Source organism: Myotis nattereri (assembly GCF_964212035.1).
Source record: "Myotis nattereri genome assembly, chromosome: 16".
Taxonomy (NCBI): domain Eukaryota; kingdom Metazoa; phylum Chordata; class Mammalia; order Chiroptera; family Vespertilionidae; genus Myotis; species Myotis nattereri.
The window spans coordinates 19,033,720-19,057,081 of NC_138091.1; the positions used below are offsets into that span (position 1 = coordinate 19,033,720).

The 23,362-nt window shown below is 53.5% G+C and overlaps 1 protein-coding gene across 1 annotated transcript; it reads left to right on the plus strand.

Moving 5' to 3' along the window:
• Positions 1 to 483: 483 nt before the first annotated feature.
• Positions 484 to 22,496, plus strand: SLC13A5 (solute carrier family 13 member 5; the record flags this gene model as incomplete). The annotated part of the gene is made up of 12 exons (XM_081110568.1): positions 484 to 851; positions 5,512 to 5,640; positions 5,940 to 6,076; positions 8,559 to 8,746; positions 9,873 to 10,041; positions 11,521 to 11,643; positions 13,755 to 13,970; positions 15,077 to 15,177; positions 15,990 to 16,108; positions 18,284 to 18,445; positions 21,070 to 21,207; positions 22,365 to 22,496. Exons 1-12 carry the CDS (start codon positions 750 to 752, stop codon positions 22,494 to 22,496), a joined length of 1,716 nt encoding a protein of 571 aa, XP_080966694.1. The 5' UTR covers positions 484 to 749.
• Between the last annotated feature and the right edge of the window lie 866 nt (positions 22,497 to 23,362).

Here is a 23,362-nt window from a genome sequence, read left to right on the forward strand (position 1 = left end):
GTCCACGGGTTGCGCGGGTGTCCCTGGAGGGCTGAAGGCGCTCAGACTGCTGAGGACAGAAGCCTCGCCTCCGCTGCGCCCAAAGGAGCCGGACGCGCTGCTGGGAGAGGGTGCGCGGCAGGGGGGGTGGGGTGGGGGGGGGCGCGAGGTCTGTTGCCCAAAGCAGCACGGACGCCTCGGGAAGCCAGGAGTGAGATGCGGGAAGGAGAGGCCCGCGGGGCGGACTGCCTGGGGCGGCCTGCGCGGGGCAGGACCACCGCCTCTGCTAGAGACCCCTGGAGATGCGGGTGCGAGGGGCGGAAGTAATGAGGAAGAAAGGGGCCCGGACCGGGAAGACAGATCTCAGAGACCCCAAGGCACGTGGAGACTTTCACCTGGGACCCTGCGGACGCAGAAGAGGGGCCACACGTCAAAGCCATCGGAATAGATGACCGATCGCTTCGCGCTTGGCAGCCCTGGGGCGCGCCTCTGTGCATCCAGAGCAGCGCAGGAGAGGCTTGGAGAGTCCTGGGGGGCGGGCCCGACGCGCGGAGTCCGCAGGCGCCTCCAGCCGCCGCGGGGTGGCGGAGTTGGGGGCAGGCGGGCCCCACCGACCCCGCGAGATCGCCCCGCCCCGGAGCCTGGCAGAGGCCTCACCGTGGGGGGCGGAGTTGCCGGCGCTCCACCAGCCCCTGAGACTGTGGCCCCTTCTTAAGCCCGCGGAGCCTCTGGCCGCCTAACCTGCCTCTCCCGCTTCTCCCCCCAGCACGATGGCTTCGGCACTGAGCTATGTCTCCAAGTTCAAGTCCTTCCTGATCTTGTTCGTCACCCCGATACTGCTGCTGCCACTCATCATTCTGGTGCCCACCAAGGTCAGTTGCATCTCCTGCAGCCCCGGGGACTGCAGGCTGCCGGTCTCAGTGACGGGCTCCGAACGCGGGGGCACCAAGTTGGAGCGCAGGGATTCCCAGGCGGGCACTGCTCCCCTGGGCGTTCAGGGCGCCAGATAGGAGGTGTCCTGTAGAGAATTTCAAGGGGCACCCCAGCCTTGGGGTTTACAGATCCTAGGACACAAGAACCGTCCCAACAAGCACGGAACCATCTCTCCACACAGGACATCCACAGGCTCAGCCTGGCCTGAATCTCCCCAGAGATTCCCGCCCCTCCCGTCCTCCCAGGGCCTATAGAGCCCTGGCCTTCTTTCCCTCCTTCTCCCTCCTTAGTGAATGGGGACTTCCCAGCTGTAAGTGGCTTCCAAGACCAGTCAGGCACCTAAGTGGATCCCGAGTGCTGTCCTTGTCACTCTCTGGCCCTATTTGGAGCCTCAGTTTCCCTATCTATAGCCCACTTTTCTTTCCAGCTTGGATCCCCTGGACGCCATGGCTGAGTCAAATCCTCCTGGGGCTGAGAGACAGGTCGGGGTGGGTCTGCTTTGCGCGCTGCCTGCTGTGGCTGTGGCTGTGGCTGTGGCAGGAGGCGGCCAGCTTCCCAGAGCTCACGCCTTGGGTGGCAGGACTCGGGGTGGCAGGGAAGGCTTGTCCCATGCCCTGGCCTCCTAGCGCTCCTGGGAGGGAGGCAGAGAATGAATGGCCTTGGCCACAGGGTGAGGGCGGTCCTGGGAGCCCTGGCCCCGGCTTTGCTGGGCTGTGTGGAGCCTGTTTGGCAGAGACCCCAGGCCTTTGAAGGCTTTTGTGGCTGCTGGCTGCTCCTTCCTCACTCCCTCTTCCAGCCCTTTCACCCTCAGCCCAGACAGGAAACACCGGGGTCCCCTGTCCCTCCAGGCAGGCTTGGGAAACAGAGGGGTTCTTTCGGGGATACGCTCGGGCAGTCCCAGAGGACTGGGGTATCAGGAGGCCAAATCTGCAAGAGAAGCCGACTTCATTCACTCTTCCTTGTGATTTTAGTGAAGCCTCTGAGTTTTCCGGAGTTTGGTATTCTTGTCTGTACAATGGGCAAGGTGGTTTGGTTCTGACAGGTATGGCTTTGGGTGCCCAAAGGGTCTATGCTGGTTCCTAGGATGGGGGAGGGGAGGCTGAGAGGAGCCCTCCAGTGGGCTGAGCACAGCCCTGGATGAGCCAGGGATGGCCCAACAAACTGGGGTGTCTCTTCTGTTGTCATACCAACTGTGAGCTGCCATATTTCCCCTGTAGAAAGAGATTTGGGGCTGTTACTATCCGTGAGAGGGAGCTGGGGAGGAGAGCTGTGATTTTAGTTCTGTTGGCGCGAGTGATGTTCCCTGGAATGATTATACAACCTGGCTGACCTTCCTGCTCTGGGACAGTGTGACTGAGACCCCTGCCTGCACCCCCCGCCCCCCCACACACACACCCTGAGCTGGGACCCTCAACTCGGAGTGTCTATGGGTGTCATTAACCTGCCTTGGGAGTGAGGATCAGTGACGGAACAGGGGACACCTGGGAAAGTCCTCCCAAAGGCCCCCTTCTCCTTTGGCGTTCCCTCCGCTGGGACAGGTGACCAGGGCCTGGACCTGTCCTGGTGTCTCCCTTTGTGCCTCTGTTTCAGTCACCACCAAAGAGCTCCCTGCCCCTGCCCCCACGGCCACACCATTGTGCAAGGAAACCCAGAGGCACTGGCATGGGCCAGCGGGGCTGGGCAGCCAGCGAGGACTTGGCAGCAGCCTGTGGGACACTGTCTGAGGGGGGCAGCGAATCAGAAGGCACGTGCCCCGGCCTCCCCCACAGGCTCCCTTCTTTTCTTCCTCTCCTCCAACCGGCTTCCTTTCTGGCTTCATCTTGGCTCCACTTTTTCTGCCCTTTCTTGCCCTGCTTTTTTATAAATAGCTTTTTAATAAAATCAATATGTCTATTGTAAACATATCATTGATTTTATTAAAATTGTAAAATAATATTTCTCAAGTCTGTAACGTATAATGTAAAAAATGAAAATACCTTTAAATCCCATAACTTATTAATATTCTGATGGCCATCTTTCCAGAAATTAATCCATCTCTTTTCTCCCTCGCTCTCTCACTCACTTTATACACACACACCCTCACACATACAAACACACAGCAAGTTCTCTTACCTACATTCATTTTTCATTAGGCAACATGTCATGGGCATTCTGTTAATAATTACACATGGGTTCACTCAGTTGTACATTTAACTTGTATTTGTTGATCCCTTCGATGTGCTAGGCACTGTGCTGGCTGCGGACTTTTAAGTCCCACTCGCCTTTGTCTGGGCTCCTAGTGCCTTGCCAGCCACATTCCCGCGGCATGAAGCGCTCTGAGCTTATTTACCCCCAGGGAGCAGGCTCCTCTCTCGGGCAGAGTCCATCTCACTCTGTGTGGTGACCGCCCCTCCTCAGACCAGTCTAACGTAGCCCGTCCTGCTCAGCCTCTCCCATGGGAGCATTCTAGACCAGGAGGGTCAAGTCCGCCTCCGCGATGGGGCATCTCTGTGGCCTCGGTAGTGGATGGAGGCGAGGGGCCAGTTAAGCGTGTCTTTTCCGTTGGTGATATTTGGCGCCTCCAGGAGCTGTGCTGTGACAATAGGTTACAGGTGCCACCGGTTGTGTCCAAGTGTAGATAATAAAAATTCACCCAGCACCTTCTGTTGAAAAGGGTACTCCTACCTCCTCAGGTTACAGGCAAGGTCCTGAAACAAGCAGGGAGGGGGCTGGGTTGGGAGTGAGACGAATATTTTCTCAATGATCCATCAGGCACCTAAGTGGATCCTGCTTAGCAGCCTGTTGAGTGACTGCTGAAAGCCAGGCAGTGGCAGACAGTGGGCACTGGTCGGTCTGCCTGGTGTGGAGCCTGGGCTCCTCCCCACACCTCCGTCCTGCCTGGAGCCCGTGGAGCAGTCGGCATTGGTGCCTGCAGCCTCCCAAGCAGGGGCATCAGCAAAGCCTGAGACGTTTGTGTTGTCACAGCTGGAGAGAGAGTTACACCAGCTAGTGGTGTGGGGGCCAGGGACGCTGCTGAACATCTTACAGTGCACAGGGCACCCCACCCCTCGGCAAAGAGTCTTCCAGCCCTAAATGTCCACAGTGGAAAGGCCAAGAAACCCCGCACCAGGCAGGGCGAGGGGTCCTGAGGTTCTCGTGGCTGCTGAAGGAAGAAATATTTTTTATGACAGCTAACACAATCTTGACAAAGAATTTCTGTCTTCACCCAACATCCTGTGCATGTAACACGTGCTCTCTGGGGTGATGCTAAGGGGGGTGGGCAAACTTTTTGACTTGAGGGCCACAATGGGTTCTTAAACTGGGCCGGAGGGCCGGAACAAAAGCATGGATGGAGTGTTTGTGTGAACTAATATAAATTCAAAGTAAACATCATTACATAAAAGGGTACGGTCTTTTTTTTTTTTTAGTTTTATTCATTTCAAATGGGCCGGATCCGGCCCACGGGCTGTAGTTTGCCCACGGCTGTAAGCAGTGAGAGTGTACAGGTGCGTCTCTCTAGCAGCGTTGTCATAGCTCTAACTATGCTAGTCCATTCCTTGAATGGACATTTGCTGGGCATCTCCTCAGTGTCAGGCCTGTGTGGGAGCTGAGGACAGAGTGAATCCACAAACCCTGGTTCTGGTCTCAGGTGCTTCCTGTTCTCTGGTGGTGGTGGTGGTGGTGATGATGATGGTGAGACAGTTAAGGAAACAACAATGGCAACCGCATGTGCCAATTGCTCGGGCTGCGGGAGCAGACACAGAGGCAGGGCACAGACCCAGGCTGTGGGGGAGGCGGGGAAGGCGCCTAAGGAGAAACACAGACTGCATCCAGGCTGGGGTGTGTGTAAGCGGAGGCTCAGTTACCGCAGTGCCTGGGGTAGCTGGAACTCGGGGTGTGAGTGGGCAAGGAGATGGGGCTGGGGGGTGTGCAGGGCCTGCTCCATCATGGAGGGTCTCCTAAGTTACGCTAAGGCATTGGGGGTTTATCCTGGAGGCAACAGGAGGCTTTTAAACAGCGGGTGGTATGATCAGATTTGCAAAAGAGAAAGAGGGAGCCTCTGTGCCCAGTGATACAATAGGAAGGTCAAATCGAAGATCATCTCCACCATCCAGGCTGGAGGAAGTGTGTCCTGAACAAAGGCAGAGGCCCTGGGGTGAGGGCAGGAGGAGGAAGAGGCCAGAGCCATGGTTGGCAAACTCGCGAGCCACATGCGGCTCTTTGGCCCCTTGAGTGTGGCTCTTTCTAAGCCTTAGGAGTACCCTAATTAAGTTAATAACAATGTACCTACCTATATAGTTTAAGTTTAACAAATGTGGCTCTCAAAAGAAATTTCAGTCGTTGTACTGTTGATATTTGGCTCTGTTGACTAATGAGTTTGCCGAGCACTGGGCCAGAGAATAACGGGCTACAAGCTATAGGTCTTGGGGTTGGTGTAGTAGTTTGGGTTGGAATGAGGGAGAGGGCAGAGTCTGGGTGGGTAATAATGATTCTGATAAAAGTGCTGATGGAACATGAAACCACCTAGGGAGGTGGGCATTATTACCCACGTTTTAACGGGGGGGGGGGGGGGGAGACGGAGGGCGGCTGTGTGCCCAGGCCTCAGGGCTGTCTCTTCAGTTTGCCAGGTGTGCCTACGTCATCATCGTCATGGCCACTTACTGGTGCACAGAAGTCATCCCTCTGGCTGTCACCGCCCTCTTGCCTGCCTTGCTTTTCCCACTCCTCAAGGTTCTGGACTCCAAGCAGGTGAGCGACCCAGGGGAGCCTGGTGGCTTCCTGCTTCTCCCACGGGCTCCTCTCAGAGCCCGTCTCTGAGCAGCCTAGGCCCCAGGGCACCAGATCAGCTCCCTGTGGATTCTCTTGGGCATGGAGACATGCTGCTGGACCCTGCATCCCACTCCAAGCTGACCCTCACGTCAGCATCTGCTCTGCTCGCCTGTCTCTGGGGACTTGGGTGGGCCCCTGAGTTAATCTCCAGGAGAGACCCCAAACAACGTGTGGCCAGGAGGCAGCCCTGACGGGGCCCCCATGCCGCCACCTTCCAGGTGTGTGTCCAGTACATGAAGGACACTAACATGCTGTTCCTGGGAGGCCTCATGGTGGCTGTGGCCGTGGAGCGCTGGAACCTGCACAAGAGAATCGCCCTGCGCACACTCCTCTGGGTGGGGACCAAGCCTGCACAGTAATTACGCCTTCTCTTCTTGCCACGGGCTCCCCGCGGGCCCCAGGGCTGGGGAGGAGCTGTGGCACAGCCCAGTCACCCACTGGCAAGGGCTGCCCATGGGCTTACCTGGGCTTGGCAGGTAGGTGGACCCCTGGGTGGGGTAGGTGACAATCTTAGCTGAGGACACCAGATGCATGGGCAATGGTGGGGTTCTGTGGTGAGTGGCAGTAGGTAAGGGTTCTCTGAATCCAGAGGAGACTGGTCAGCAAGGGCCCCTGCATGTAAAGAGGACTTCCTGGGGGAGGGGCTGCAGGGTTCCACAGGGAATGAGGTGGGTGGAGGCTGGATCCAGCCATGCCTGATAGGGCATTTGTGGGGAAAGCAGGCCAGAGGTGGCTCAACCACCCCACTCAGGAGGAGCAGAAAGGTCATCCTTCCAAAGCTAGCAGCTTCTTACCTCATCTTCCCCATGTCATTTAGAACCTCGGCTTCTCCCCTCTCTCTAAGATCTCCCCTCCAACCACAGGCAGCTTCCAACCAACCCATGGAGTTGACATCATCAGATTCCCCTGGTACTGAGCACCTGCAGCGCCCAGGCACGACTCTGGGAGCTCATTTATCTCCTCAGTTAACCCTCACCACAACTCTGAGAGCTAGGTATTATCCCTCTACCAGAATCTATAGACGCGGCATTTGAGATAGAGAGGGGTTAAATGCTGTGAAATGAGGCCTTGGCCCCTGAGTTAATCTCCAGTAGAGACCCCAGGATGGACCTTCTTTTCAGGCAATGTGCTCCCTAAAAGACAGCGGTGTGCCCAGCCCAGCCCTGGGAAGGCAGCGGTTGGTTACTGCACAGCAAATCCCTCCTGGGATGTCCCTGTGTCAGGGACTGTGCCGGCCCCGCACACACAGAGCCTGGTGCACCCCCAGGAGTTGATGCCTGGCTCCCTTGGCACCTCAGGCTCCGCTGAGCAGAAAGCTTTGGGACTCTCTGGTGTCTGTTACCCTATGTGGTATCGATCCCCCCCCAGTGATTGGTCTACAGGGTCAAATCAAAGGCCATTGCATGTTCTAGAAGTGTGAGACCTCGGTGGCCTCAGAATTCTTGCTCTCAGGATCCTTTGAGCGGCCAGCCTTCCTCCACCAGCAGGTGGTCCTCATTCTGAAAGAGCTGAAGGACACTGGTTCCAATCCCAGGAAGTTCACGCAGGCTTCTCTGCTCCTTCCTGTCTCCGGGCTTCTCCTCTGAGCGTGGTTTCCAGCTCCATGGCACTTGCTTGCCCCGGGGAGACCTTGATGTTGAGGCCTACATGCTGCCTTGAAGCATCAGGTCAAAGCCTCATTCATGAACACTCTGCTCCTCCTTCCAGCCCGGACCCAAGCCTGTGTTCTGTGGGTCTGTGAAGTCAGCCTGCATGGACACCGGCGTGGACCTTGCCTTGGTGCAGTGCAGCTCCCAGATCCCTTCTCCAGGCGCATTAGTGGTCCCGGGGAGAGGCCTGGCCGCAGAGGGGCATGCAGACTGAGAGTGGTTTTATTCCATCCATCCAGCCCTCCCTGAGCTCCTTCTGTTCCTGGCCTTGTGCTGGGTGTGTGGAAGCCATGGAGAGGAACCAGCTTTTCTCCTCCCTGCTCACCACCAAGGGGAGAGCAGTCATGGGCATGGGTCCTCCAAATCCAGCCGTTGATGAGTGTTGGTGGGGCTGGAGGAGGGTGTGTCCACCCCTGCCTGGTGGGCACCGGGAGGAAGGCTACAGAGGAGGGACTTTGATTAGAAGAACCATGAGGGGTGCTCTAGGCAGATGGCAGAGGTGAGACAGTGGTGGAAGGACAGGTGTTATAAAGGAAGGGAACATGTTTCTGAATACTGTTTGATCTGGTCCATGGCAGAGTAGAGGGAGTACAGGTGTGTGCACAGAGAGAGTCGGTGGGGCGGTCAGCCATGAGAGAGGTCCCACTTTCCCAGGCTCACCCTACCCCTCAAGGCTAACTCTGTTATGAGAGGAGAAGCAGGGTCTGGGGTGGGTGGGAATCTTCTAGACAGAAGTGGGGTGTTGGGGCTGCTTGCCCATAGGGCTGCTCCATCACACCCTTAAGACACACTAGGGCCAACCTCCACCCTGGGTTGACACCCTCTGGATGCCTGTGCTTCCCCTGCTGGACAGGAGCTCCTCAGAACCATGACAGGTTCTGAGAAAGGCCTCTTGGTGTCCCCTCAACTCCCCCGCGCCATAGCCAGCGGGGTAGACATCAGTAATGTCTGTGGGAGAGAGGTAGGAGGGAGAACAGAAGGAAGAAAGGGAGGGAGGGAGAAAGGGTGGGAAGGAGGGAGGGACTAAAAGTATAATCCTCTCCTGGACTACCCAGTCTTGAACTGGCATCAGCACCTTGGCCTTGACCCCTGGCATCCCTGCAGGGGACCTAACCCATGTTGCTCCCTGAGGGCTTGGGGCAGTGAGGGTGGGGATTCTCTGCTTCCCTTCCTGCTCCTCCTCTGCAGGCTGATGCTGGGCTTCATGGGCGCCACCGCCTTCCTCTCCATGTGGATCAGCAACACAGCCACCACAGCCATGATGGTGCCCATAGTGGAGGCCGTGCTGCAGCAGATGCAGGCCACGAGCACAGCCAGCGAGGCCGGCCTGGGCGCCCTGGAGCTGGTGGACAAGGGCAAGACCGGTGAGGTGCCAGGTGAGCCGCTGCCAGGGTGTGCTGGGTCCACAGCTTTGGCCACCTCCCTGACTCCTGGAGCCCACATTTAAACAGGCATAAAGAGAAATACTTAGAAACTGCTGGGTTTTTTTTTAACCTTTGGAAATGCAATTATTGCAGGAAAGTTAATTTCGTTAGTACAGTGGGGCCTTGAATTACGAGTTTAATTCGTTCTGAGACCGAGCTCGTTAAGGAGCTTGTTAACTCAAATTACTCTATCAACTCAATGCAAAAAAATCGGCCGAGAGGCAGCTGGTATCTCAAAAAACTTGTTAGTCGGGACACTCGTAAGTCAAGGCCCCACTGTATTGCTTATAGCAAGTTTCAAATCAATAGGTGTTCATTTGATTATGCATTTGAGGATCTTTTGAGCACTCACTGGGGGGCCCTCACCTGTTGGTCTTCCTACTCATCCTCAGGGAGGCCTCCCCTGCACAGATCACACCTCTCGTCTGCTCTCTGCTCCCACAGGCACCGGGGTGGTTGTCCCATGCTGTCCCAGCTCAGGGAACTCAGAGGGTGCCTGTTTTATTATCCGCCTTGTTTGCACCCCGTCCCCAGGGCCCAGCACAGGGGAACTCAGGGCCCATGCTGATGGCCCGATCGCCAGATCCTGGGGCAGGTCCTGGGGCTGCTGAGATGAAGTGGACACACCCATATTTCAGACTCCAGGAGCCGGGTGGGGTGGGGTAATGAGGCCCCTCACACAGTTCCTCTGGCTTGGGGGATGCCATGGGATGCCATAAGCCAGACACCAAAGGAGCTCAGACAGGGGAGGCTTGCTAGGAGGCAGGGACATCTAAGATAGATTTGGACACACCCCCTGGATGGGCAGACCAGCTGGAGCAGCTAGGAAGCAGAGAAGAAAGGCATGTGTCTGAGGCAGTGCATTTGCCCTGGGCATGGAGGAGCCTGGGGAAGCTGTGGGAAGTGACAGGGAAGGCAGACAGGGCCAGACTACACAGTTGGGCTGTGGGCTGAGAGGACCCGAGAAGGGAGCCTGCAGAGCCAGCACGTCCCACCTCAGGTCAGCAGCAGAGCTAGGAGCTGGAGCTGAGCCGCGGGCCCCTGGACTGGCCCTGCTCACGGAGGTGTGTCACTACAGGGAGCCAAGTGGTTTTTGAAGGCCCTGCTATGGGGCCACAGGAGAATTGTGACAGGAAGAGCATGTGCAAGGCCATGACACTGTGCGTGTGCTACGCGGCCAGCATCGGAGGCACTGCCACCCTGACCGGGACAGGACCCAACGTGGTGCTCTTGGGCCAGATGCACGAGTGAGTCACTGGCCATGCCTTCTGGGGACAATGACTTGGGCCCTGGGTTGTTGGATGGACTCAGCCTCGTCTCCCATCTCCTGAGCAGGGCCCTGGCGCTGGGGCCTGGCAGGGGCGGGAGGCTGTGCCCCCATCAGCCTCTGCTGCACCTGCTCAGGTCTCCTCAGGGTGGGAGCTGATGACAGTCCCCAGGCCTGGCTGCTTTCTGTCCTGGGGGCAGGATTTTCACTCAGACAGGTCCTGTGATTGAACTCTGAGCTAAAGTCATGGGAAGTGACAACATTGTTTTAGATGCTGGGTCCTTGTTTAAAACTTGCAGAAAATAGACACCCTTATAAATGCTCTCCTCAAAACTGGCTCACCCACCTTGGTCGTGAATGGTAATGGCCCTATGATATTGGGAATCTGGAGATGCAATTAAGGGCTAGGGGTTGGGCCGCTCATTGCCTCACCAGCTTGTTCACTACAGCTCCTCTCACTGTCCTTGAGATGACGTGTGCCCTTGTGAGGCCCCAGGTGGACCAGAGTGGTGGTCTGGAACTTTCCTTGGCCACAAAGGGACACAGGCCTTGAGGACCCAGTTGTGTGCTGGCCTTGTGCTGGGTGGGGCTGGAATCACAGAAGTGGGGGAGACCTGGGCTCTGTCTGTAGGATACCCATGGTCTGCTGAGGGTAGCAGATGCCTGGAGAGTTCTAGGCAGGACATGTAAATGCATGAAGGAAAGTACAGACGCAGTGAGCGCAGGGAAGGAGAGAAGTATGACATGCCTGTCCTGTGCAGACAAGACAGGTGGGGTGGGAGGGCAGCTAGGAGGTGGGAGGGCAGGCCTGGAGCCTGGCCAAGCAGACTCTTGAGGTGGACAAGCAGACTATTCTGATCCTGTGATGTTTTCTGTAATGATAGCCTCGGGCTCTCCCTGGAGTTCCTGCTGAGTGCAGAAAGCTCTGTGTCTACTTTCATACCCTTGGGCTAAAGTGAGCAAGTCTGGGGGTGGGAGGTGGAGCCTGGTGTGGAAGAGACCCTCTTCCAGTCCCCAGAACCCTCTCTGGTCCCACCCTGGGAGGCCTGGGAGATTTGTTTTCCTAAGGGGGCCTTCCCTTGTAGGAGCCCACAGGGTGAGGGTTCTGGGGCATCTGTGGACCTCCTGATGCTATTGACCGAATTACGTGTGTACAAAGCTGTGTTTCTCTGGAGGGAAGAGCCATGACTCTCATGAGCTTCTTAACAGGGTCTGGACCCCCATGATGGTCAGTTGGTCACCCCTCCGGCTTGTATTGGGCATGACTGTTCTGGGGCCCCAACTGATTAGGGTAATGCCGGGCGGTGGGCATGCATGGCTGGACCTTAGGAGGATGGGACTCTGCTCCAGACCACCTCGCAGGGTCCAGCTACTGGTCAGCTGGTACCCACCCGGCCTGACCTGCTTGCTCTGCGGCTCAGCATCTGGTAGAGGCATGGACCCGTGTTTCTCTCTCCAGGCTGTTTCCTGAGAGCAAAGACACCGTGAACTTCGCCTCCTGGTTTGGATTTGCCTTCCCCAACATGCTGATCATGCTGCTGCTCGCCTGGTTTTGGCTCCAGTGTATTTTTATGGGATTCAAGTAAGTTGAACTGCTTCCAGAATAGTCTAACCTGCCACGCCCTTGCAGAACCACCAATAGGCGAGCCCACAGAGTTCTTCCTGTCTGGCCCCATTTCAACAGCCCCATCATCTGCTGGTCTGCCCTCTCATTTTGGCCACCTCGGGCTGCTCACCGTGCCTTTGCACATGCTGTTCCCTCTTTCTGGAATGCCATTCCCTATCTTCTCACCTTTCAATCTCCTCAGGCTTCAAGGCCAGTTCAAATGCTGCTTCCTTAGGGACATGTTTCCTGACTTCCCCACCCCATTTCCCCACCCCATGCCTGCTCCTCTGGGCTTCCCTGGGCACCCCATGGCCTTGACCCTTGGTACCTGTTGCCATGTTCCAGCACTGCCCCTGTCCCCTGACCCTTGACCTGAGCTCCTTTGGGGCCTGTGGTAAGTCCTCTCTGTCCCCTGCCCCCAGTCCGGCTCCCGGCCAGGGAGAAAGTGTGCCATCAACGTGAGTCAAAGCAATGACAGGGAATCTTGTCCCCATGAGCAAATCGATATTCTGGACCAACTCCCACTTGGCTGTGTGTCCATTGGGTCGGGTCACAGCACACCACCTGCCGATGTCCAGACTCTTCCTGAACACCTGCCACGTTCCCAGCAGCGTGCGCGTTCTGGGAAGTTTACCTTCCTCTTCCCAGTACACCCAACCCAAGTTCACCAGGAGTCAACCTTGACAGCAGCCAGGCTTTGGACAGAAACCATGGTGTGTGGCTGACAAATACCTCAAAAACACTCTTGTGATTTTAAAAGGCACATATCTATCTGTGGAGCTAAGGGGACCCTCTCTCAGTAATGTAGAAAGTGCTTAGCTGTGAGCGTGTGCTCTGTGCCTTAAATCATAGGCAGCTAGAGCCAAAGACAAGGGGCTATCTGGCCACAGGGAGATCTCAGAGCCGAGAGGCAAAAGTGTCCCAAAACCCAGGGAGTTAGCGGGAGAAAATGGGGTTTTTGTAAGTTTTCTTCTGAAGGAGGAACTGATTTGGAAACTGCAGTTAAAAGAAATCTCTATATAATCATAAGTAGTCATAGCAACGACATCATAATAGCAGTGGGCATCCTCATATGCCACCCGTGTGCAGGCCTCACGTGAGAGGGAAGCTGCTCCCATGGGCACTTGGGGCACAGCCTGGCTTGGAGGGAAGCTCTTTGCCCTGCTCTGTACACCTGCTTCAGGACCAGCGGGCCCCGGGAGACCTGCCCCTAACCTGTCACAGGCTGCAGGTGGTGTCCTGCCTCTAATGGGGCCATAGGAATAATAATGACCAACATCTGTTGCGTGTTTACTAAGTCGCTGACACAACTTTAATGACTCTACATATATTAATTAATCTTCACATCAACCTGTGAGGTAGGTGCTCCTATTATTCCCAATTTACAGGTAAGGCAACTGAGGCACGGAGAGGGGAAAGGGCTGCTCAGGGCTGTGTAGCTTGGAAGCCATGGGACTGAGCTTTGAACACAGGCAGTTTGGCACTAGAGAAGCGGTTCTCAACCTGTGGGTCGCGACCCCTTTGGCGGTCGAACGACCCTTTCACAGGGGTCGCCTAAGACCATCCTGCATATCAGATATTTACATTACGATTCATGGGAGCATCTTCCAGTCTGGGCATGTGCTAGCACACATAACAGGTCCTGGGAGGCATGGTGGGCAGGTGACAGACATGGAGTGGGGAAGGGGTGCACCCAGGCACCCTCCACCCCAGACGATGGGCAGCACCATAGGCCTTCCCACCACGCTCTGCTGCCCCACATTCAGGCTTCCATTTGACCAGCCCCTGAGCCAACCAACCTGCACTGCTGTTTTCTTTCTGTGTCTCCTCTAGTTTCTTTTGTTCAATTCTTTATTGTTGAAAGTTTTACATAGGTCTCCTCTTTCCCCCATTGACCTCTCCCTGACCGTTTCCGCCCCCCAGCACATGCCCCCACCCCGCTGTGGTCTGTATCCATTCGTCATGCTCATATGCACAGTTACAAGTCCTATGGTTCATCTCTTACCCCATCCCACCCCCGCCCTCCCGTGCCTTCCCTCTGAGATTTGATGGTCTGTTCCATGCTTCTCTTTCTCTGTATCCTCTAGTTTTAAAAAGGCTTGGGGCTGCGGTCTGGAGAAAAAGAGTAGCGAGAAAGCTGCCTACGAGGTGTTGCAGGAGGAGTACAGGAAGCTGGGACCCTTCTCCTTCGCCGAGGGCAACGTCCTGCTCTGTTTCCTCCTGCTGGTCACCCTGTGGTTCTCCCGGGACCCAGGCTTCATGCCTGGCTGGATGGCGGTCGCCTGGATGGAGGGCGAGACAAAGTAAGTCCCTGGTTCTGCAGCGCCTGCTGTGTCCTTTGTTCTGTAGTTGAGTTCTGTTGGTTTCCCGACTCAGTCATTCCTCACGAATCTTCAGGACAAGCCCACAGATATGCCCCTGTGACTCCTCCTTCCCCAACAGGTTGCGCAGAAAATCCTTGGCCAGGATGGTGGTCAAGAGAGACTTGTTGGGCTGAAGTGAGGCTCCCAGAGCTCTGGGTTCCAAATCTCTCCTCCATCCTCTCCCCAACCCCCACCATCTTTCTTTAGATCTGGGCAGTATCTAAAGACACAGATCCTGGGGTCCAGATGCTTCTTTAGGTAGAGACTTGGCAAAAAGGGGGTATATGTAGTTTCTCTCCAGGCTAAGCTGTTACATGGAAGAAAGGCTGAGAAACGTGCATATTCCTGGAAGTGGGTTGGGAGACAGCTGCCTGTTACTATTGATTCCATTTTTTATTTTTATTTGGTTAATCCTCAATCGAGGATATTTTTCCCATTAATTTTTAGAGAGAGTGGAAGGGAAGGAGGGGGGAGAGAGAAAGGGAGAGAGAGTGAGGAGAGAGAGAAATTTCAATGTGAGAGAGACACATCAATTGGTGGGCTCTGCATGCGCTCCAACCAGGTGGGGATGGAACCTGCAACCCAGGTACATGCCCTTGACCGGGAATTGTACCTGTGACCCTTTGCTGGGTGGACCAATGCTCTAACTACTGTGCAACAGGGGCCAGGGTTACTGATTCCTTTTGGAAGGTCTGCTGGTCATCACCCGGTGAACCCAGATTTCTAGAGAATCTGGCCTAGAAGAGGTCAGACATTCACCCATGGAACAACACAGGATGTGAGAGGAAAGTAAGGTGCCCAGAGTTGCCCAATACTGGTGACAGAGCCAGGCCAAGGATGTGGGGGTGGGGGTGTGTGTGTGGGGGGGTCTTGGTTTCCAGCCAGGATTCAGTCTACCGCACTACTCCTGACCTTGGCCTTTGGGGTTCCAGTTTTCATGCCCAGCTGAGCCTGCCTCTTCATGCAGGAGCACGTAGACGAGGCACAGGTTTGTGGCATGGCTTCCTGCAGCTGAGTTGGCTCATCCATGCCCTCTCCCCACCTAGGTATGTCACCGACGCCACCGTGGCCATCTTCGTGGCCATATTACTATTCATTGTACCGTCGCAGAAGCCCAAGTTCAACTTCTGCAGCCAGACTGAGGAAGGTAATGCTCCTGTCTTGGCCTTGCATTCATCAGGGTTGGGGGCCTGGTAGCAGAATCTCTCCATGGGAGTCCCTGGGCTTAGGGGGCGGGGGGGGGGTGGGGAAGCCCACTCCATCACAGAGGACTGGCAAGATTGCACAGTCTGGGCAGAGGGCATTTTCAGCCCTCCCTTGGTATTGTTAGTGCAACATCTCTTTTGCTTTTTAAACATTTGAAATCGTATTAATATAACATCAGGAACAGAAAAATGTTTTGCATTTCCCACACCACCGTCAGTATTATTTTGGTTTCTTGCTTCCTCCCAGTCTTTACTAATAAGCACGTATATTATATGGCTATAACCAAAACACACCATTTGAATCCTGTTGCTTTGTTGTTTCTGTTTTCATGTTTTTGACCGGGTTACTCTAGAGACATTTCTTGCTCTTGCCCCAGTCTTCAAACGTATCTTCCCTCATAACGACATTGTATTGAGTCAGGGGACTGTAATCATTCTCCTATTATGGGACATTCTGGCTCTTTTGAAATTTCATTATTATAAATTAAGATGTTTCTTCTTCAGGATAAATTTCTAGGGTGTCAAATTGCTTTCCAAAAAGATTGCACCAATTTATAATGCTGCCAGGAGTGTGTGATAGTTCTGCCATATTTTCACCAGCGATGGGTGCAGTAATTATTGTAAATTTTAGCTAATTTGTAGATATGAGATGGTACTCATTGTCCATACAGGCTTTTATTCCCCTGATCAGATGTCTTGGGCTTCATAAGGCTGCTCTGGGTTGTGTATGTGTGTTTTTCTTGTCTCTTCGCAGAAAGGAAGGCTCCGTTTTATCCGCCTGCACTGCTGGATTGGAAGGTGACCCAGGAGAAAGTTCCCTGGGGGATCGTGCTGCTGCTGGGGGGCGGATTCGCTCTGGCTAAAGGATGCGAGGTAACTTCCCCAGCTGTGGGCTGCCCGGGGCCTCCTCCTTTCACCAAGAGGGTGGCCAACGAACTGCTCCACCCCTGCACTCCTGTACCCCTGCTGGTTCTGTGTCAGTCCCCTCCACTAACTGCACATTTCTCAAGAACAGGGACTCTGTCTTGTCATGTAGGAGGAACCCTGGGCCACGATTCGTGCCTAGACTAGAGAGATACTCTTTGAGTGACTGTGGAAGTAGTGAATTTAGGCGACCTTGGGTTAGCCAAGAGAGGCAGAGGATGCTGTGAGGTCTCCTTTGGGATTTGGCAATAGGATCTTTACTCTGATTTCTTCTAGGGAAATCCTCCTTTCAAGTCCGTGTGGAAATCTCCACCATTACCTTTGGTTCTTTTACTCCCTGAACTCTTTGTTGATATGGCTGCCAGTTTAAATTTTTCTCTAGCTAAGTGTATAGCAGTCTAGAAGGAGAGGAACAGCCTTTGGGAAAAACCACCTCAAAAATGTAACCTTCTTACCTCTCCTCCTTCCATAATAGGGAAAAAGTGAGCCAGAGAGATAGATGAGCCAGCTATTCTCCACCCATTCATACATCCATGCACCTGTCCATCTGTCCATCCACCCAGGAATAGAATGTGATGGATAGACTGGGTCTATCCTGTTATTCTGTTTCCTTAGCATTTGGAACAGATCCTGGTGCATGGCAGGCGCATCAATATTTCTGGATGAACAAATCCGTTCATCTTCTCTATCCAGTCATCCATCCATCTAGCATTCATTCCTTTCACCAAATGTTTCTATTATGCCCCTGTTAGTCCAGGCATGGGACTTACAGAGGAGATTGAAATAGGGTCCTTGTTCACAGGACCATCACAGGCTAGAGAGGGGACATATACGGGAGAGTATTTAGGGAAGAAATGACACGTTGGCAAAGGAATAAGTGTGTGGTACCTCGCTGAGGATCAGAAGATGAGGCTGCTGAGGCTAGCAGATACTAGTCCATGAGGGTCTTGAATTCAAGATAGGGAGTGTGGACTTAATTCTGCAGGCACTGAATTCAGGGGGCAGCCACTGAAGGGTTGAGGCCAGAGAGTGACTTCGTCAGAACTCCAATTGGGGAAAATCACTTTGATGTCTGAAGTAGAGACCTAGGCAGGGCTGGGTTGTGGGAGACCATTAGACGCTCTATAGCTTTCATCCAATTCAGGCTTAGTACTGGACTCCATGGACCATTCTCTCCTTGAAACTCCCTCCTCCTTTGGTCCCCAAGATACCATTCTCTCCTGGCTTCCTTCTAACTCTGACTATTCCTGCTCAGGCTTCTTTACTGACTTTTCCTCTGTTCTCCCTTAAATATGAATGTTCCTCTAGGCCAGTGGTTCTCAACCTTCCTAATGCCGCGACCCTTTAATACAGTTTCTCATGTTGTGGTGACCCCCAACCATAAAATTATTTTTGTTGCTACTTCATAACTGTAATTTTGCTACTGTTATGAATTGTTATGTAAATATCTGATATGCAGGATGTATGTTCGTTGTTCGCGACCCACAGGTGGAGAACCGCTGCTCTAGGCTCTGTCCTTGGTATCTTCTCTGTTCATTTTTACATTCTCTCCCCTGGACAATCTCTTCTCAGCCCAAAGCACCAAATCCAGATCCCAGTTTCTGTCTCAGATTTCTCTCCTGAACTTTAAAGACTGTGGGAGACTGAGAGGAGACAGTGGACGTGAGATGTTTGGGGTGACTTGATTGAGTGGAAGGAATGAGGGGGATAGAGATCCCCAGGGTGATTCCTGGTCTTCTAGGACAGCAGGTGGATGGTGACTCCATGCACCAAACTGGGGAGCCAGGGGGGAGCGTAGGCTCTGGGCTAGAGAGGATGAATGCAGGTTGGGGCATGCTGAGTCTGACATGTTCATGGACATCGGGTTGGAAATTTTTAGAAGGAGTATGGATGTTGAAGTCTGGATAGTAGACCAGCTGGGCTAGAAACACAGATTTTGGACCCAGCAGAATGAGGATGGAGATTGAAATTGTGGGCATGGATGAGCTCACCTGTGGAATGTATGCAGAGAGAATATGGAGGAGGGGAGAGGCTGAGCTCCCTAGAGAAAGATGAGGGTCTCTCCTGGCTCTGGAGGCACTGTAGCCATTAGCCCCTCAGTGACTGCCCGCTGGTGCTTTCCAGGCCTCCGGGCTGTCTGAATGGATGGGGAAGCAGATGGAGCCCTTGCACGTTCTGCCCCCAGCAGCCATCTCCTTGGTCTTGTCCTTGCTCATTGCTGTGTTCACTGAGTGTACAAGCAACGTGGCCACCACCACCCTGTTCCTGCCCATCTTTGCCTCCATGGTAAGTAACTCTGCTGGGGGAGGAGGAGGCTCAGCCATTATTTCATAAGAAGCTATCAACCCAGGACTGTGTCCTAAGTTCTTAGCGAGGCTGCGAAATGAGGGGCCAGAGCCCTACCAGGGTTTTGAGCCTCTGATAGGACTTGTGTGCCTTTGGTGACGTGGGCCTACCCTCAATGTTTTGCTGGTTCTTTTTTTGTATCCCCCATGCTGGCCAAAGCACTAAGCATAAGCCAGGTTCTCATAATGTATTTATAAATGTAACCGCTTATTTTTCAAAATGGGTTGTCTGGACTTGGGCCAAGGCGGAGGGACCAGTGCCACGAGGGAGTGATAGAGGGTCTTTGAGAGTGTAGCACAGGTGTGCAGGAGGACTGCAGATCAGAGGGACACCACTGGCTGGGATTTGGGGACACCTCTGGCTGGGAAGGTGGGGCTTGGGGATGGTTTGGGGGAGAGGAAATTCTGGGAAGGTGAAGAGTCCAAATAAAGGAAGTGAGTGCATGACTGAAAACCCCTAAAAAGCCCCGCATTGAGCCCCGGGATCAGGAATCTGTGCACTGTGGTCAAGCATGTTGTTGAGCTGGGACTTAGAAGAAAGCAGAGCCAATAGGAAAATCAGCTGTGATCTTTTCGTGCATTTTCTCCTGTCACTCATGACATGGCAATACTGACCTCAAGGTGGTAAAAGAAGAGCCCTGGGCTTGGAGCCAGGAGACCTGAGTTCAGGTCCTGGGGATCCTAGAACATATGGCTTATGCTCTTTCCTCCTACACTTGTGCTGAAGGTCAAGAAAGATGATGGCTGTGAAAATCCTCTGTGGATTGCAAACAAGCCTGGGAGAGGCTGAGGTTGCCATTCTGGAGTTGGGAGACAGACTTACAAAACCTGAGCACAGGATTGTTGTTGGTAAACTTCACTTTGGCTGCCCAGGTGTCCATGTGTATAAAAAGCAAACCCAAGTGGCTGCTTCTTTCAATCCAAGTGAAGATGAAAGTGTTTGAAATAGCAAGGTGGCTCATCTCCCCCTCCACTAGGCAGGCTGCCCAGACCTATGCCAAGGAGCATTCTTTGTTGCTGGGCGTGGGGTGGTGAGGCCTCCCCTCTCTAGCAAAGGTTTGACTTTGTCACCTCCAGCCCCAGCATTGAGTCCTGAGGGCCCCAGCCCAGACAAACGAAGATCTTAACCCACGGGGTGGCCAGGCCCATCCAAACAAGTCTTCCTAAAGCCAGATGTATGTCACATAAATACTTATTTATAATAAATAAAAGGGATGGATGAAATAAGTTATACACTCATACGATGTACTATTATCAAGCCAAAATTTTAAAAAATCAGAGCTTTGAAGGGCAGTTAGTAAACTGGGAATGTGCATAATTTTTAAAATCTTCACCTGAGAATATGTTTATTGATTTTAGAGAGAGAGGAAGGAAGGGAGAAAGAGAGAAACATTGATCTGCTGCCTCCCACACATGCCCCAACTGGGGATCGAACCTGCAACCTAGGTATGTACCCTGACTGGGAATTAAACCCACAACCTTTTTTTGGTGTGTTGGGATATTGCTCCAACCAACCGTGACATCCAGCTGGGGTTAACACTTTTTTAAGTTGAAAATGTAATACATATACATAGCTTACAGATGTCCAATAATACCAAAGAGTATAGGTCCTACCCTCTAGCTTCCTCCTAGAGATAACTTCTGTTATTAATTTCTTAGGTATCTTTCTGGATGTATTACACACACATACACACATTTTTTTTAAACAAATGGTATCATTCTATGATCCTGTTCTGCACCTTAAATCTTTAAAAATCTAACGATAGGTCTTGGAGATCTTTGCATGCTAGCACATAAAACCAGTCAGTTCTTCCTTACAGCTGCGAACGAGCCATTGTGTGTATACATATTTTATTTAGCCAGCCTGCTGCTGATGGCCACTGAGTCCGTTTCCTGTGTGTTTTGCTGTTATGATGTTGCAATGGACATCTTTGCATATGTGTCTGCACTCGTGTGTTTATAAATCTGCATGCTAGTTATTAATTTTGATAGGCAGTAACTAATATTATATTATGATAGCATTCATTTATTTAGCAAATATTTAATGAGTGTCTCTGCTCTGTGCTGGGTGCTGTTTGCTACATGTGGCTGAATTTTAAGCTGTAGAGTAAAAAAGATGGATACCAAATTCCATATTCAAAATGTACAACAACACATGCAGACACAGATGTATTTATAGGTGAGACGTGGTCCCTGCCCGCTAGGCTCTGGCGGTCTGCGGCAGCACACATAGGTGTGTGCACGGGTGGGCTGCAGTAACACTTCCAGATGCAGTGCAGTCTAAGTGGCCAGCATGGCCTTTGGCACATGGTAGGCGCCCTAGAGCTATGTGTTGAATGAATGGAGGAGGTTCAGAAAGGCCTCCCGGGGAGATGGCTCTGAGCTCAGCCTTTGGGGTCCAGCAGAGTTATCACCAGAGACATGGCAGAGGGCAGAGCCCCCAGAAGGACCGAGGCTTGGAGGTGGGAACTCACACAGTACTTGAGGGGCATGTTTTCAAAGTGATGGTCCCAGGAGTGTTTGTTTTCTGTGTATGTGACACTGCAGTGCTGTGTTTCCCCCCAGTCACGTTCCATTGGCCTCAACCCGCTGTACGTCATGCTCCCCTGCACCCTGAGTGCGTCCTTTGCCTTCATGTTGCCTGTGGCCACCCCACCTAATGCCATCGTGTTTGCCTACGGACACCTCAAGGTTTCTGACATGGTAATGCAGCTGCTTTTATTTACTCCTATCAGCTCTGATGCTTTTGTCATGAGGGACACCCTATTCATTAATGACTTGTGATGTTATGTCATTTGGGAATACCACCCAAAGTCCAGCCCTATTCTCATTATTTGCATTTATGTGCAGTTTTTCTTCCTTTTTGAAATCATCTCGCATTTCATACTGTCCCGTCTCCCAAAGCTGAGAGGAGGGTGATAGGATCTCCCACCTGGAGGTGCCTGAGCAGCCACCAGGGGAGCCTCGCTGAGCACTTGGAAGGGGTGAGGGTGGGGGTGGGGCCCCACATGGCCAAGATGGACTTCACCAACTAGCAAGAACCCTTAAGGACAGGCAGGCGGGACAAGGCTGAGATGGGCGGTAGGGATGGATACTAATGACAGATTGACTGACAGAGGTGTCTGCAAACACAGAAGTGGGGACAGGGAGAGGCAGTGCCTGGGAAAGTTGGGGCGTTGGAAACAGATGCAGCTGGAGGAGGAACTCTCTTCGGTTCTACTTGGGCTCGACTGCCTCTGCCAGGAGAAGGGGCCGGTCTCAGAGGCGGACAGGCAGGAAGGAGGGTCCTCTCTCAGTCCAGTCAGGTGTGAGTGATCTCAGAGCCACCACTGGGTATCTTTGGGAGTCTGTGGAGCATTCTTAATAAGAAACATGGACCAAAACTTCAACTCCGATCCCCAGTGAAAAATCTACACAGGGCTTGAAGCAGTGGGTAGTGAGCGAAAACAATGAACTGGCATCAGGAAGAGCCAGGGAGGTTCTTGAGAAGCCAGCTGGTGCTTCTGGGACACAAATGTTCAGGGTGAGCACAGGCCCTAAAGTCAGACCTGGTCTCCCCCAATATTTCTCAGAGTGGCCTGGGGTGTTGCCTCATGTCCCTCTCTAAGACCCAGTGTGGCACATGTTCAAGCAGGCAGACAACCCGCCATCATGCCTGTTTCCCAGGGATGCTTGAGCACCGATGACACTTACTGGCTCTGAAATTGCTCTGTCTGTGGGGTAGGGTGAGCACAGGGCATGACCCAAGGATGGGGGCCCCGCAAACCAGCCTGCAGCCCCTTCTCCAAGAGCACTAGTTCCCAGGGTCCCTTTCACCTCTCTTCTGAATCCTGCTGACTCTTGGCCCTGATCTTCCCCAGGTGAAAACTGGAATAATGATGAACATAATTGGAGTCTTATGTGTGTTTCTGGCGGTCAACACCTGGGGACGGGTCATGTTTGACCTGGACAATTTCCCTGACTGGGCTAATGTGACTCATATTGAGACTTAGGAAGAGCCTCAAAGAGCATAACACAGCCCCGCCTTCCTGAGGACTCCCGAAGCTTCCGGCACACCGTACAGCAGAGCTTTGGGGTAGACACCCCAAAGTGACCTGATGATGCCCTCACCCCACAGAGACCCCAGGCCCAGGTCCCAGCTGGGGACAGGTGGCGGAGGGCCGGTTTGGAAATTAAGGGAGCGTCCCAAGACCCAGATGGCTTCCATCTTTCTGGGGTCATGCCACGAACTCTGGGACAGGCAGCCTGCACTCTGGGTTCTGGTGTCCACTTGCTTAGTCTCAGGGTCATCTAAATGGGGATCAGATCCCAGCTTGGGAGGTGAAAAACGACCTTCCAGAGCCTGCATCTCCTGCTGCTGAGCTTGTGCTGCCTCTGATCACTCCTGTCACTTGGAAGGGACAACCCAGCCCAGGGACAGAGCGTCTGGTCCCGGGAAGCTTCCTGCTGCTGGAGTTCGAGTGGGACTCAGAGCTCCTGGAACCACCAGGAGGATAATGCCAACACCCAAGGATGAGGAATTTGAACCGATAACTTCTGGATGACATCCCCCATGGTACACCACTGGCCAACCGGCTCCCCTCCTTACCTTGCTCCATTGAACTGACAGTTCAGAGCCCTTTCCCAGCTCTCCAGAGCACCTCCTTCAACTCCTAGGTCCCTTTGTTGTCTGGGCCAACATTCACTGGGATCTGGCTGGGGCCTTCTGGCACCCCCTGTTCTCCCAGGCAGGTCAGCTTGGCTCTTCTGGGAGTTGGTCTTCCTGCCACCCCACACAGCTGGGATCACACTCCAGGGATGGGCACGATGGCTTCTTTGGAACACAGCCGGGTATCTAGGTCCTCCCTCACCTGAAGGC